We start from the raw sequence: 14,576 nt of genomic DNA, 5'->3' as shown, positions 1-14,576 counted from the left end.
TCTAATTCTTTTTTATTTATTTAGAGTTCATTTAAATGACCTGTTAAGTACTAGCATGGCCACTAAAGGTCACCTTTCTTGTTCTACGTAACTATCAATACAAAAAGTGTTTAAGCATTGAATGATGAATGACTCTCTATTGCCCTCTATAACCACTAGCTTTCACAATAGTGTTGTGTAACAGCCTCCAAATTGCAGTGGGCTTTAACAAATAATATTTAGTTTCTCTCTATGGGTCTGTCGTTCAGCTGATCTAAGATGGTCTCTATTGGCTTCATGCCTGGTCCTGGGTCAGGTCAGGTCTGCAACGGGCATCTCATTGTGAGGCCAGGGTGTGCTCTGCTCCTGTGGTTGCAGAAATGCCAGAGGGTGGGGCCCAGCTTCACTTGCACTGTTCACACCTCTCATTACTTCATGGTGTGACTATCCTATTGGCCAAAGCAAGTCACATGGCCAAGCCCCGGGTCAAAGTGTGGGAAATACGGGCCACCCACCACAAGGCAGTGGCAAGGGTGTGGAAATATAATTCTGTATCAGTGGAGTGAAGAATGGTTGGTTGACTGATTGTACGTTCATCTTCACATTTGCTGGTACCTCGTCATGGATGGATAAAAAGCACGCGTGGTCGCTTCCAGCAGCTTCAGCCTCAAGGGAAGTGAACACGCAAAGTTTCAGCTAGCAGTTGCATCTCCTTTGAAGTTCATGATTTATAAGTTATTTTTGCTTAGAGAACTCCTTGTAGGAAAACACAGAAGGTTTTAAAAAAAATCTCAATTCGTTTTGCAGGTGCTTTTTTTTTTTTTTTCCCGGTACGTGGGCCTCTCCCGTTGCGGAGCACAGGCTCCGGACTCGCAGGCTCAGTGGCCATGGCTCACGGGCCCCGCTGCTCCGCGGCATGTGAGATCCTCCCCGACCGGGGCACGAACCCGTGTCCCCTGCATTGGCAGGTGGACTCTCAACCACTGCGCCACCTGGGAAGCCCAAATGTGCTCGTTATTTATTTATTTATTTATTTTGCGGTACACGGGCCTCTCACTGCTGCGGCCTCTCTCGTTGCGGAGCACAGGCTCAGCGGCCATGGCTCACGGGCCCAGCTGCTCCGCAGCATGTGGGATCTCCCCGGACCGGGGCACGAACCCGCGTCCCCTGCATCGACAGGCGGACTCTCAACCACTGCGCCACCAGGGAAGCACTTGCAGGTGCTTTTTGCCTGTACTTCATTTAAGGGCAAATGCAGTAAGATGCAGGGAAATAGACTTGGTCTTTATTCTGGTGCTTTCTCATCAAGCCACACACTGGCCACCACCTCTGTCCTCTTACAAGGAAGGGTATCCTCACATATTTGTGTTTGAGACTCAGCATGGGAAGGTATCAAAAGATTCATCTGAATGGTGGTGTACGTCCCAAAGGCTTTCAGAAAGAATTCTTTGCAGTATGGCTTCTGAGAAAGTACCTTAACTCAATCTCTATGAAAAGCTTATTTGGAGCACAAGACTTATAAAAACCAGGCTAGGCACCACCTATACTTCCATAAAGTAGAAATACCCTAAGAAAGACTTAACATAGATTTTATTTTAAAAATCATCTTATTTTGTCCTCATTTGATTTTATTGTATCTGTGTTTTGTTGTTTTTGTTTAGGTCCAAAGGGATTTCCAGGTCGTCGGGGAGCTCCTGGGTTGAGGTGTCTGGATGGGGAAAAGGGTCAACGTGGCAAACCAGGAATCTCAGAAATACCTGGTCCACCTGGTAAATAAGGGCTTTTCATTTAGGAATGTCTCATGATCTTAGTCAGCAAATGGCCCAGGGATCCCTAGATGGTGGGAGAATGGTTTTTCTTGATATAGTAAGCTCTTAGCTATGTTTCGATAACTTCTAGGTTATGATACTTTTGTGATGTCTCAGGGCTCCTTAAACCTGGAGCATGAGTTATAGACTATTATGTTATGTTGTAGGAACTGCTCAGTCTAGACAGACTCTTTGCTGGTAAGTGAAAGCAATTAGGGAAACGTCATTGGCTTATAGGAAACACGGAGTTACAATTCATTTTCTGACAAAAGGTGGGAAAAAACAATATTGCCTCTTAAGTTACTCCTAATTTTAGTAAGTATCCCTGTATCTTAAAACAATGTGTTTTTATCAAAGTAGTAGTCTTATATGTGTGTTGGTTCTATATCTGTACATGTAACAATTTAAACAATTTTTTGTTCAATAGGTTTTCATGGTGATATGGGAGATCCAGGTTTTGGAGGTGAAAAGGGGTCCTCCCCTGTCGGGCCCCCAGGCTCTCCAGGTTCACCTGGAGTGAATGGTCAGAAGGGACCTCCGGGAGACTCTGCTATTGGCTACCCAGGACCCCCAGGAAAGAGGGGTCTTTTAGGAGTACCAGGGTCAAAAGGACTCAGAGGTGATCCTGGACGACCGGGGGCTGCAGGTATGAGGGCTGTGCTCTTCCTGTGGTCCTTTAGCCAGCTCAGTTCTGGAACAGGTCCCTGAAGAGTGTCTAGACTATCTTGCCTTAAAAATCTAGAATTTAAAATTTTCAGTCAAGCATCTTCCTTCATACATGGGCATTGGTTACATTTCTAATAACCTGCATCCACAGTGTTGCCTTTGCATTTTATTGGTGGTTTTCACACCCAGCTCACCGTGGCTCAGTCTGTTCAGTTTGATTCAGCAGCTACCGGACATCTGCCTGCTTTGGACTCCAGGACAGTATGTTAGCTCCGAGGGGCAGGGAGATCAGCCCACTGCCATTGCCAGGCTGAAGGAGGGCAGGACAGGCTGTCAGAGAAGAGCAGCTCCGTGGGGCAAAGCAGGGTGGGCTGGCATTCAAAGGAAAGCTCTGGGGGAGAGCTAGGCACGAGCTAAGTCCTGGCAGACGCTGTGTTCTTTGGACAGGTGAAAGGATAGAGGGACTTTCATTCCAGCAGGGGTAGCAGGCAGGGCAGTGAAACTTAAGATGGGGAGATGGCCCTGGCACTGAGTCACATCCTTTTCTGAAATCGTTATGGATTCTTCAGGATCCCCAGCAGAGGTTTTCAGATTTTCATGTACTTAAAAATACCACGCCCCCCAAAAAACAGGGGTAGAGGTGGGGGTCATTAACATCACCGTCTTCTGGGCCCCAATCTAGGAAATTGTGATTCATGACATCAGAACTGGGTGGAGCCCAGCAGTCCAGTCTGAATTTCAACCCCTGGGGGATGGTGACGAAAAGTGGACCCCAGATCAGACTTTTACAAACAGTGTTCTGGGTCTTTTCTAATGATGGATGGGCCAGTGTTTATTAGGTACCCATGATAGTACAATAGTACAGGGAAAATGGAAGGCGGGGAAATAAGCCACATTCTTGGTCCTCAGAGAGCTTATCCAATAGTTTGTAAGTCAGAAGCTTTCATATACAAAAACCCATTTAATTGGAACGTAACAAGATAATACATTATGTGAGTCAATGAAAATAATTTTGTCCCAGTAATCCCACTATCTCACTTGTGAAATGTATTTAAGGGAAGAATTCAACAGGAGATGGTTAGTACGAAAATACTGTTGCAGTATTATTCACAGTAGAGGAACAATTGAAAACAGTAAAGAGAGCTAAGTAATATGTACATACACATACTCACACACCACACTCAAAGGAATACTATTCAGCTATTAACAATTAAAATTATATTTGCAAAGATTACAATAAAATGGAAAACATTTGCATATTAACATGCAATATGAAATAACCCAACAAATGAAAGTGCACTGGGATTACTATTTTAAAAATGCAAACATATGAACCAAAATACAATGAAAACATTAAACAATAAAATAGATTTTTAGGTTAGGGTGTAGAATTATGGAAGACTTTTTTCCCCCTGAAGATCATGATGCTATCTTTCCAATAAATACAAATTTTGAGAGTTGGAATGATGAAATCGTTTACAGAATGCAAATTCAGACAGTACAAACTGGGCGTGCAAGCGTTGTGGTGGTTTGGTGTAAAGCCTGCTGCAATGTTAGAGGTTAATGGAAATCAGGAAGAACTGCATGGATTTTTAATTTGCATAAGCAACTTCTACATTGTCTACATAACCTTATCAAGTAGTTCTCTTAGCAATGCATGGTTTTACCGTGCACTTGGAGCTCACTATCATCTATGATAAGAAAATCCATTCAGAGGCTTAACTCATTGGAGCCCAGAGCCGGGATCAAAATGTTTACCTCCAGTATTGATATACATGAATACCACTGTAGGCCGTCTATGTAGTGTTATGCCCTCAGTGTCACAGATGAACTGTATCATTTCAGGGCCAGCTGGCATGCCCGGATTCCCGGGTCTCAAAGGTCCCAAAGGGAGAGAGGGAAGTGCTGGGTTTCCAGGGATCCCAGGTCCACCCGGCCATTCCTGTGAAAGAGGTGCTCCAGGGAGACCAGGGCCACCAGGGCTCCCTGGAGCTCCAGGAAGTCCAGGTAAGTGTCGGCAGGTGTCAAGAACTGTGACAGGTGTGGGGTTTACCCTACTTACAGAGGAATAAGCTCACCTGTTGCTCTTTTACGGCTGCTGGCAGAAGCAAGATTCTTGGGTCAGAAACAAAGGATTTGATTTTTTATGGCACTGCAAGTAGCAGGAGTTTCATGTTGGTTTGTGTCATTTCCTTGTGTCACCCAAGTGTCTCTGGGGTGATATAAGAGGGGCTAGTGGATGCCGCACACATGGTGGGTTGCAGTTTCTGAGCCTGGGATACAACAGCTATACATTAACCTGCAAGACAGCTTGCTTTTCTTACTGGGGGAGGCACTATATCTGTCAGGCTGCTCGCTGCCAACACAACCTTGAGAAATAGCCCGAGTGAGGATGGGTCAGGACCCTCTGTTCTTGGAATACCCAGCAAGACATCAAGAGACCCATGAGAAAGTGTCTCCCAACACAAGGTGCTGGGGGGCTGTTTCCAATATGATCTTTATTTCACCATCCAGATTGTCACCTGTTATTTCAATTCTGCTGTGTTTATCCAAATCCAAGAATACACCCTCTCAAAGGATCAAAACGAGATTGGAGCAAACCCTGCCACTACAGCTTTGTTTTTAATCACCAGTAATTCTAGATGACGTTGTTGATTCCTATAATTCTCTCATTACAAAGTGAACAGCTTGACCAAAATTCACTTGGCTGTAGCTTTAAGAAGCACCTGGAATGTTTTCTTCTATTAGTTCCCACCCTCTCCCCACCCAAGAGTAAATATAAATTCTTTACCCTTATCCACTTTCCATTTTAAAAGACTTTATAATGCATCTCAACTGGGAAATATTTATTCAAGCAATCTGCCTTTCTTTTTATAGCAGCCGGAAAAATATATACTTAGACGGATGGAGAGTCGCTACTGGGATTTTAGCTGATAAATATTGTTTACTTGGCCACAGATACACAATTTAAGCTACCATGGATTTTTTTCCTGCCCGTGTGTGAAGCCAGTTCTCAGTCTTCCTACACTGTTGTCACTGCGGTTTGTCACAGGTGCCCCAGGTTGGAAAGGACAACAAGGGGACATGGGGCCTCCTGGACCCGCTGGAATGAAGGGCCTCCCCGGAGTCCCAGGACGGCCAGGGGCAGATGGACCCCCAGGGCCCCCGGGAGTCCCAGGCCCCAGTGGGGATGATGCGCTACCTGGTCTTCCAGGCCCAAAGGGTGGGTATTGCTTTTCCATTATTCCGCCCCCCCCGCCATTTTATAAACCTGAAATCCACTGCCAGGTGAAGATAATTACAGGTGACCATACTGTGGAGTTTACTGGTATATTAGCCTGACTTGGTCCTTTCCTGTGTGACTTCTCCCTTCTTCTTGTCTTCTGTATTGTAATTTCCAGGGGCAGAATGTTCTGGTTTAGGTAAACGGGAGTGTTGGGGGGAGGGGTTAGGTCCACAGAACCTACACACACTTCTGCCCGGAGGACTGGGTGGTACTGATGGAGGGGGGAGGTCAGGGCTGATGTGCTTCCACTTTGGATGGGCCCCTCCCTCCCTACCCCCCTCCCTCCACCCTCCCTCCCTACCCACCCTCTCCCTCCCTACCCCCCTCCCTCCACCCTCCCTCCCTCCCTCCCTCCACCCTCCCTCCCTCCCCAATACCCAGTTCTCTATTTTTTTTTTTTTTAGGCACTACCTGTGTGCCAAGGCCCAGACCAACATCTTTGAACTTCTGCTTCTTTCTTTTTAAAATTTATTTTATTTATTTATTTATTTTTGGCTGCATTGGGTCCCCGTTGCTGCATGCGGGCCCTCCCTAGTTGCGGAGAGTGGGGACTGCCCTTCATTGTGGTGTGCAGGCTTCTCATTGCGGTGGCTTCCCACTGCGGAGCACAGGCTCCAGAGCGCAGGCTCAGCGGCCATGGCTCATGGGCCCAGCCGCTCCGCAGCATGTGGGATCCTCCCGGACCAGGGCTCGAACCCGTGTCCCCTGCGTTGGCAGGTGGACTCTCAACCACTGCACCACCAGGGAAGCCCAGTTCTCTTAAAGCTTTGTGGGATCTGGACTCAGAAGCATAAAGGCCTGCAGTTCAGATCTGTGGGGGGGAAAACTGAGACTTGGATGGGACAGATTGTCTCTTACAGGCGGGAGGCTGGTAGTGACTGTTCCCTTCAGCACAAGCTCAGAGTTAGGGGGAGTTCGCTTCTCCACGTGGACGGCAAGGAACACAGATCTAGGAACCGTACTAGCCTATAAAACTTTTCCCTAAAACTTCATGTTACTCCTCAGGACCCCAGGGGCTACCCGGCTTCCTGGGTTTTCCGGGAGAGAGAGGAAAACCTGGCCCGGACGGACACCCTGGCAGAAAGGGAGAACACGGAGAACAGGGTTGGCCCGGCTCCCTGGGAGACCGAGGAGTGAAAGGTGACAAAGGTAAACGCAGCTAATGGCACAGCGATGCAGCATAGATTGTTTTTAGTGTTTGACCAGAACCTATAAGTATGATCCCTGAAAAAATAAAATGGAACTATCCTGCAGCTTGGATTCTGCTGCCTTTTGAATCTATGGTGTTTGTTTTAGGATTTTAAACAAAATGTATTTTCCTTTCCTCCCAATCTTATCCCATATAACTATGGCAAATGAATTGCTCTATTAATAGAAAAAAAATTAACAAGGGCTTTGACTTAGAGCTCTTGGGTTTCAGAAAACCTTCTCACCTTTTGGGAAGGGGGTGCAGGCAGGACTCCTGGTCCCCAAACCCTCCTTCAATTTTTTTAAATGAAAAAAACAGTGTTTTTGTTAAGGCCATATGGTCTCTGTCGAAATTACACAACTCAGCATTTGTAGCACAAAAGCAGCCTGAGACAACACGTAAACAAACAAACATAGCTGTGTTCTGGGAACATTTTATTTATGGGCACTGAAACTTGAACTTCACTTAATTTCACATGTCATAAAGTATTATTCTTATTTTGAGTCACCTCCCCCAATGATTTAAAAGTGTGAAAGCCATTCACAGCTCATGGATTGTATAAAAACTGGCAGCAGGTGGGATTTGGCCTGTGGGCTGTAGTCTGCTGACCGCTGAACTAAATGAGTCCGCTTTCATCTGGGCCATGAATTGCATCTCTCCCAAGCTTCATTTAAAGAAAAGTTTCCATTACTATTTTTAAAAAAAGTTTCAAGACCACTGGTGTCAATGTTCTGTGCCCATCCCTGTTAAATATTTACTTTGATCTCTTAGCCATGAGGCTGTGGTGAGTGAAGGTAAGATTTCATTTCTAGTGTTAAGAATGAATGCTTGACAATTTCTAGAAACAAGGTTTTTGTCTTTAAAGCCCTTTGGGAAAATAGCCTCATATTTAATTCAAATTACTTTTAGTTGATTGATTCTACTATTATTTTTTGTTTTACTAGCCTGTAAATTATTTATATAGAATCAAGGAATCAGAGTCATTCTCCGTTAGCTTAGACAAGTGATGTTTGCTGTGCTATTGTGCTTCTATATAATTATCCCACTAAAAATATTTAAAATTGGGTTAATGCCAGTGATGTTCTGGTAAGCTGGCTCTCTAAAATAAAGTTTTTAAAAAATGCCCTGATTACTACACTACAGTTTGCTGATTGCCAGGGTGTAAATACTCCCACCATAAATACGCTCAACATGACTGATTTAAAACTACCGATGGTTTAACAACTAGTTTACAAAATTCTTGACTTGTTACTAAGTGGCTCTCATCAAGCTGAGATGAGCCCGCTCCAGCCCACATCTACAACTGGATAGTGTTTGCAGAAATCAGGAGAAATATTGTATACCCTCCCTACCTCTTAGAATTCTCTATGTGGAGAACCAAGTTAAGTGTCTGTTCTTTTAATGTAAGGAAAATATTGGAGGCTGGTTAGGAAGGGGAAGATAAGGAACTGGAAAATATGAGATGGACAATTCAAAATTTACAGGATAAAGAGATGTAGTTTTAAAAAATTTTATTGAAGTATAGTTGATTTATAATGTTGTGTTCATTTCTGCCCTACAGCAAAAGTGACTCAGTTATACACACATTCTTTTTCATATTCTTTTCCATTATGCTTTATCACAGGATATTGAATATAGTTCCCTGTGCTATATGGTAGGACCCCGCTGTTTATCCATTCTGTATATATCAGTTTGCATCTGCTAATCCCAACCTCCCAGTCCTTCCCTCCCCCACTACTCTTTCCCCCTGGCAACTGCAAGTCTGTTCTCTCTGTTTGTGAGTCTGTTTCTATTTCATAGATACGTTCATTTGTCTTGTATTTTAGAATCCACATATAAGTGATTATCATATGGTATTTTTCTTTCTCTTTCTGACTTACCTTGCTTTGTATGATCTCTAGGTCCATCCATATTGCTGCAAAATGGCGTTATTTCATTCTTTTTAATGGCTGAGTAATATTACATTTTATATATGTAACAGAGATGTATTTTAGACCTGGAACTTTTCAAGCCTGTCTGAAGACTCTGAGACGAGTTTGGTTGAATTTAGCAAACATTCACTGAGCCCTCAGTGTACACCAGTCCTCTTTGCTGGACAAGTTGGGAAAGGAATGTAAAAGGCATGGCCCTTCCTTTAGGAAGTCAATCAACAATGTTGATACTGTGCAATCTATGAACATAAATACAGTTTGGCAGGTTAAATGGGGATTTGCAAACTGGGCGTGAGGAGCTGTAACAGAATAATCACGTGTGTGGTGCTTCCTTTTGTTTTGCTCTTATAAAATTAATATCTAAAGGAGCAAGAGGACCCCCAGGATATGAAGGAGAAATGGATATTATTTCAAAAAAGGGGGAAACCGGGGAACCTGGACCTCCTGGAGATGGTGGATTCCCAGGAGAAGAAGGTAAATGCTTATGTTTTTTTAACCATACCAAATAAGTTGACTTCTTTACAGGTCATTCAAACAAGCATGCATATTAGACAACTTTCCAAAAAAAACTGTAATTCGGAGATTAGGAAAGGTCATTCTTTAGATAAAAGTAAAAACATACACTAAAGAACCTCATGGTACTTTTCTTTCCATGCTAGAACTTAGCTGTAGTTCATATGTGTTTATAGATTTGGATATTCCAAACTTGAATCAGTCCAGACAGATACATGAAATACTGGTACCAGGTTTAAAGTATTCCTGGTTTTGCTGGCTGATCTTAAAATAAGTAGCACAATGACTCTCCAAATCATTTCAGTGGGTGCTATTCAACCTTCAATGTACATCCCTTGGGGCCCTTGTTAAAACGCAGATGCTCAATCAGCAGGTCTGGGGCCGGTCTGCCTCTGACTTTCTAACAAGCCCCTCGCTGCCTGTGCTGCTGGTCCTCAGAAACACCCCAGAGCAAGGATTTTGACAACCACATTTGTGTTTTCTTTTCCCAGTTTAGACTTAATTTGAATGGGACCTGGGTTCTTTTGTTGGCCCTATCCTTAACGAGTTAGGGAACAAATGTTTTAAGTCCTCTGGTTAAGTCCTTCCTCATTTGTAATATGAGCATGTTAAAATAAAGCAAGTGGGCTTCCCTGGTGGCGCAGTGGTTGAGAGTCCGCCTGCCGATGCAGGGGACGCGGGTTCGTGCCGTGGTCCGGGAGGATCCCACATGCCGCGGAGCGGCTGGACCCGTGAGCCATGGCCACTGAGCCTGCGCATCCGGAGCCTGTGCTCCGCAAAGGGAGAGGCCACAACAGTGAGAGGCCGGCGTACCGCAAAAAAACCAAACCAAAACAAAATAAAGCAAGTGATGCTGCTCACTCCCCCCGGGGTAGCCTTGAGTCTCTTCATGGGCAGCTCCTTTTTTTTTTTTTTTTGCGGTATGCAGGCCTCTCACTGTTGTGGCCTCCCCCGTTGCGGAGCACAGGCTCCGGACGCGCAGGCTCAGCGGCCATGGCTCACGGGCCCAGCCGCTCTGCGGCACGTGGGATCTTCCCGGAACGGGGCATGAACCCGCGTCCCCTGCATCGGCAGGCGGACTCTCAACCACTGCGCCACCCGGGAAGCCCTGGGCAGCTCCTTTTACAGTGAGGTCACGGAAGCCAGAAACCCGTTGTGATGCAGCTTAGGGCAGGAATTAATTAGGACTCCCAGTTCCTGGGAGATGTTTTTGTCTCCTATAAGTAGGACCAAGACCCACAGCCTAACTATCGCCTGTCACGATAGTTTAACTATTCCTTAAAGTTCAAGAGATTTCCTCCAAGAGGTCTGTAACACTTCTAACCCCATCAGGTGATAAAGGCCATCCTGGGATACAAGGGAAGAAAGGAGAGCCAGGAAGCTGTGGACCACCTGGATTTCACAGAGGGGAGCCCGGGAGGAAAGGGCAGCCAGGTCTTCCTGGACCCCCAGGCCCTCCAGGCTCACCTGGGCTGAGAGGGCTCATTGGCTTTCCGGGATTTCCAGGTGACCAGGTGAGCAACTGCTGTTTTGGAAGGAAAGAAATAATAAAACCTTTCTGCTCTCGGGATGCCCGTAAGTCATCTTACTTTGCCAGTGTACATCACAGTCCTTCACTGGCTTTTAGAATGTAAGGAGCTGGTCAAGGGAAGAATGGAAACTTCTAGAAGGCCATGATGTAACTGTAATTCTGGCCAGTGCTTATGCCTGGTTCCGGTGACATAAATGATCAAGTCACTTACTCCGCATTCTACCCCCAGCCTTGTTTAAACAGCTCCATAGAGACTTGCCTGAGGACTGTTGGTTTACCAGTACAAAGAGTCATCTGAAAAATGACCCAAATTCTGGTTACTAAGCTTTCCTATCCAATTGCAGACATCATAGATTTTTCTGTAAATATACTTTATCTTTACAATCATAAGCAAAATACCCCTTGAGAACCCAGGAAGTACAAATGTAGTAGCCTACGTCATAATTTCTGGAAAATGTATAATATACTTTGCTACCCATCTTTTGGAATAAAATAGATTTTTCAAGTTTTGGGTATAAATTATAACAGTTTATTTCGTATCAATTTGTTCATTCAAAACTTAAAGTTCAAGTGATGTGATGCAATTACTCTTTTGCAATCAAGTATTGGGATTTGGATGCCCCCTGTTGGTATCACTAATTCTGGAAGAGTTTCGTCAACTTTTAAAACGTAGATGCATGTAGTAGTATGCTTGCAATGCATTTCCAATTTTCTTTACCACTGCAAATTATAAAAACCAAGTTAGTTCTAGAAAATTATAACTGGATCATGTCAAGCATGTGTCATTTGTATTTGAAATTCAATTACAATCTTATTTCTGTTTCATTAAACTATCAGGGTGAGCCAGGTTCTCCAGGGCCCCCTGGACTTTCAGGAATCGATGGTACAAGAGGACCTAAAGGTATGGTTTGGAGATAGAGCAGCCATCCATCAAGCTCATAGTCCTGGGTATTTGTAGCATTGTGAGCAAGTACCTCTGGCATGAAAAGTAAAGTGTATCAAACAAACTGCAACATTCAAAGAGTTCTTTTTAGACTCTACTAGATAGTCAAAACAAGACCTAAATCATCTATATTTGTCATTCAGATCTAAGGGTACTATATAGAAAACAGCATGCTTGCAGGCATAGCATAATTTCCTCCTTGGTGGGAGTACTCTCAGCTGTCCTAGTGACTGCAGCTCTATAAATGACAGCTCAGGTGGCAGGAGACAGATCCGCATTGGTGGTCCATGGCCCCGTGCCCCACAGGAGCCAGTATCTCTTCTAAGGACTCCATAGGTACAGCTTTTGGCGACCCAGTTACAAGAGTCACGGTACACAGAGAAGGCCAAAGCCATGACTTCCCACCAAGTGCTAATAGTTCAGTTAAGAATTCCTGGGCCACACATAATTTACAGTTGAGTTATTTTTACCATAAGCCAAGGGTCAGCAAATGTGTTTTTCTCAAAGGGCCAGATCATAAATATCTTCAGTTGTGTGGTCTCTGCTATAACAGCTGAGCATGAAAGCACACACCGCATGAAAGCAGCCGTAGACAGTGTGCAAACAAAGGGCTGTAGCTGTGTTCCAATAAAACTTTCTTTGCAACAGGCTGCAGGCTGGATTTGGCCTCACAGGCCTTAGTTTAATTTGTGCCAAAGACAGTATTGCCTTGTAACACAACTTACATTCTGCCTTTATCAGGTTTCCAGAGAAATAGGAATAGGAAGTTAACCCAAGGTAAAAAATGTCCTCAGAGAAAGAGAGGTTTCGTTAACCCTTTATCCAGACAAACAAAACAAACAAATCCAGGGTATCTTAAATTGCAGCGTTTACACAAAAGCTTTAATATTTTTTTACTACTTTTGTGTACCATTGGGTTAATATTTTTCTTTAAATCTACTTTAAAATGATTCACCTTTTTAACCTTAGCCTTAATCTCACTATCTGTGAATTCACAGGCTTGTGGTACAGTTATATTTTATTTTAATACAGATTAAAATAAATAACTTTAAAATCAGAAACAGTAATTAGTGAACCACCTAAAAATCTTCTCCCTTACTACCAGTGAAACATGCTTTACGCTTTGAGAGACACTCCATAAATAACATGATAATTGCTGTAAGAAAAAGTGAACTGTGAACATGTATTTATTCAGAAAGAATAACTTAGATCTTCTCTTTAGAAATAGTTACAAATAGGGAAGTTTTCATATTTTATTTTGACATTTTATAGCTTCAGTCAGTGTTCAGAACTCAGTCTTCTTCTACTCATCTATCCATTTATTATAGACCCTTTGCCTCTCTCAAAGAACAAACCTATTTCTTCTTGTTTCCTTCCTACTTGTATTTGGCCATGTTTGCAAGGAAACAAAATGCAATGAAGGTACTTGGAGTAAAAGCTGTCTCGTGGAGCCCACAGATAAGATAGTTCTGCAGGACCATAGTCTGAAGGAACCTAGCCCTTGGGAAATCCATGGATTTTTCTCTTGAGACTTTTCTCCGTGGTCTGTTTTTTACTTACCTGCCTACCAATTGGCTTTATCACTCTCTATTCAGTATCCTTTCTGGATGTGTTTGGATTGCACTTGATCATGCTCTATATTAGGACATCGTGAAAATGCTTTTGATTTCTGCCTCAATAGGCAAGGGCCTCAAGTTCTTACTTTTTATTACAATTCCTAAAGGAAAGACTGGCTGACCTGGGATGGACCAGATTCATACCCTTCAAACAATTAACCACAATTATGAGTAGGGTCAGGTGGAAGAGAACCTACCATAGGTGTGGGTGGGACCCCTTAAAAGGGGTGTTCGTGTGTAGGTGCTTTAAAACATGCCTAATTAGCTCTCTTCTCTTGTAATCCCATCAATTTCTTGCCCTTCCCTACCATACCATTTTGAGTCCTCCATTTGTAATTGGCTCGCAGCTATAATGTAAGTCCTTGTGTCTGGAAGGATGCAGCAGCAGTGTGGAACAGCTCTGTGGGACTGTAGGGGTCACTGCCTACAATGGCCTCCAAAGTGCCATCTCTTGTGAAGTCATCAGTAAGATGACTTGTGATTTCGGTTTTTTACAAGGACACCGAGTTGAGCTTCCTTGAAGAGAGCTTGAAATGTGATTGCAGCAGCTGAAACAGTGACAGTTTCTGCTTTCTGTTTCTAAAAAACAATATAAGGATACTCAATGCCAAGTAATTTCTTAAATAGATCCCTAAATTTGAAATTATTTTAGAAAATTTAAAAATTTAAACTTATTAAGATCTATAGTTTCTTATGACCATTTTGAACTATAAAATAGTGTGTGTGTGTGTGTTTAAATCACAGCTTGCATCTATGTTTCTATTTGTTCTTATGTAAGAAAAAAAAAAAGCATTGTTTCAAAAATCCTCTCTTGGAACATTGAGGATAGACTATAAAGGGAAGTATCATGAAAGTTATTAAGTCACTTGTATGAACAAAATTAAACTCTCTTAAATAATGTTATGTGCATTTTATCACTTACAGGATACAAAGGGGAACCTGCAAGTCAGTTTGGCCTACCTGGTCCAAAGGGTGAGCCAGGTAGCCCTGGATATCCAGGTATAGCTACATACTTTTCTTATTAAAACAAAAAAGAGTAAGTTTGGTTTGAAAAATAGTGCAATTACTTTATCTTCCTAGCTGGCGATGGTTGTATCAGTATTATAGTCTCCCT

At 43.4% G+C, this 14,576-nt stretch overlaps 1 protein-coding gene across 1 annotated transcript in view; it reads left to right on the top strand.

Moving 5' to 3' along the window:
• COL4A4 (collagen type IV alpha 4 chain) overlaps nt 1–14,576 on the top strand; it is a 133,307-nt gene that overhangs the window by 83,843 nt on the left and 34,888 nt on the right. Inside the window, exons 26-34 of the mRNA XM_049712195.1 lie at nt 1,641–1,748; nt 2,215–2,433; nt 4,299–4,460; nt 5,506–5,676; nt 6,745–6,888; nt 9,226–9,333; nt 10,705–10,886; nt 11,741–11,804; nt 14,387–14,461. Of these exons, the coding sequence (XP_049568152.1) occupies nt 1,641–1,748; nt 2,215–2,433; nt 4,299–4,460; nt 5,506–5,676; nt 6,745–6,888; nt 9,226–9,333; nt 10,705–10,886; nt 11,741–11,804; nt 14,387–14,461 (1,233 nt within the window). The remainder of the gene's footprint in view (nt 1–1,640; nt 1,749–2,214; nt 2,434–4,298; nt 4,461–5,505; nt 5,677–6,744; nt 6,889–9,225; nt 9,334–10,704; nt 10,887–11,740; nt 11,805–14,386; nt 14,462–14,576) is intronic.

The sequence above is a fragment of the Orcinus orca genome, chromosome 7 (genome assembly GCF_937001465.1).
Source record: "Orcinus orca chromosome 7, mOrcOrc1.1, whole genome shotgun sequence".
Lineage (NCBI taxonomy): Eukaryota > Metazoa > Chordata > Mammalia > Artiodactyla > Delphinidae > Orcinus > Orcinus orca.
This window is presented reverse-complemented; position numbering and strand designations above follow the sequence as displayed.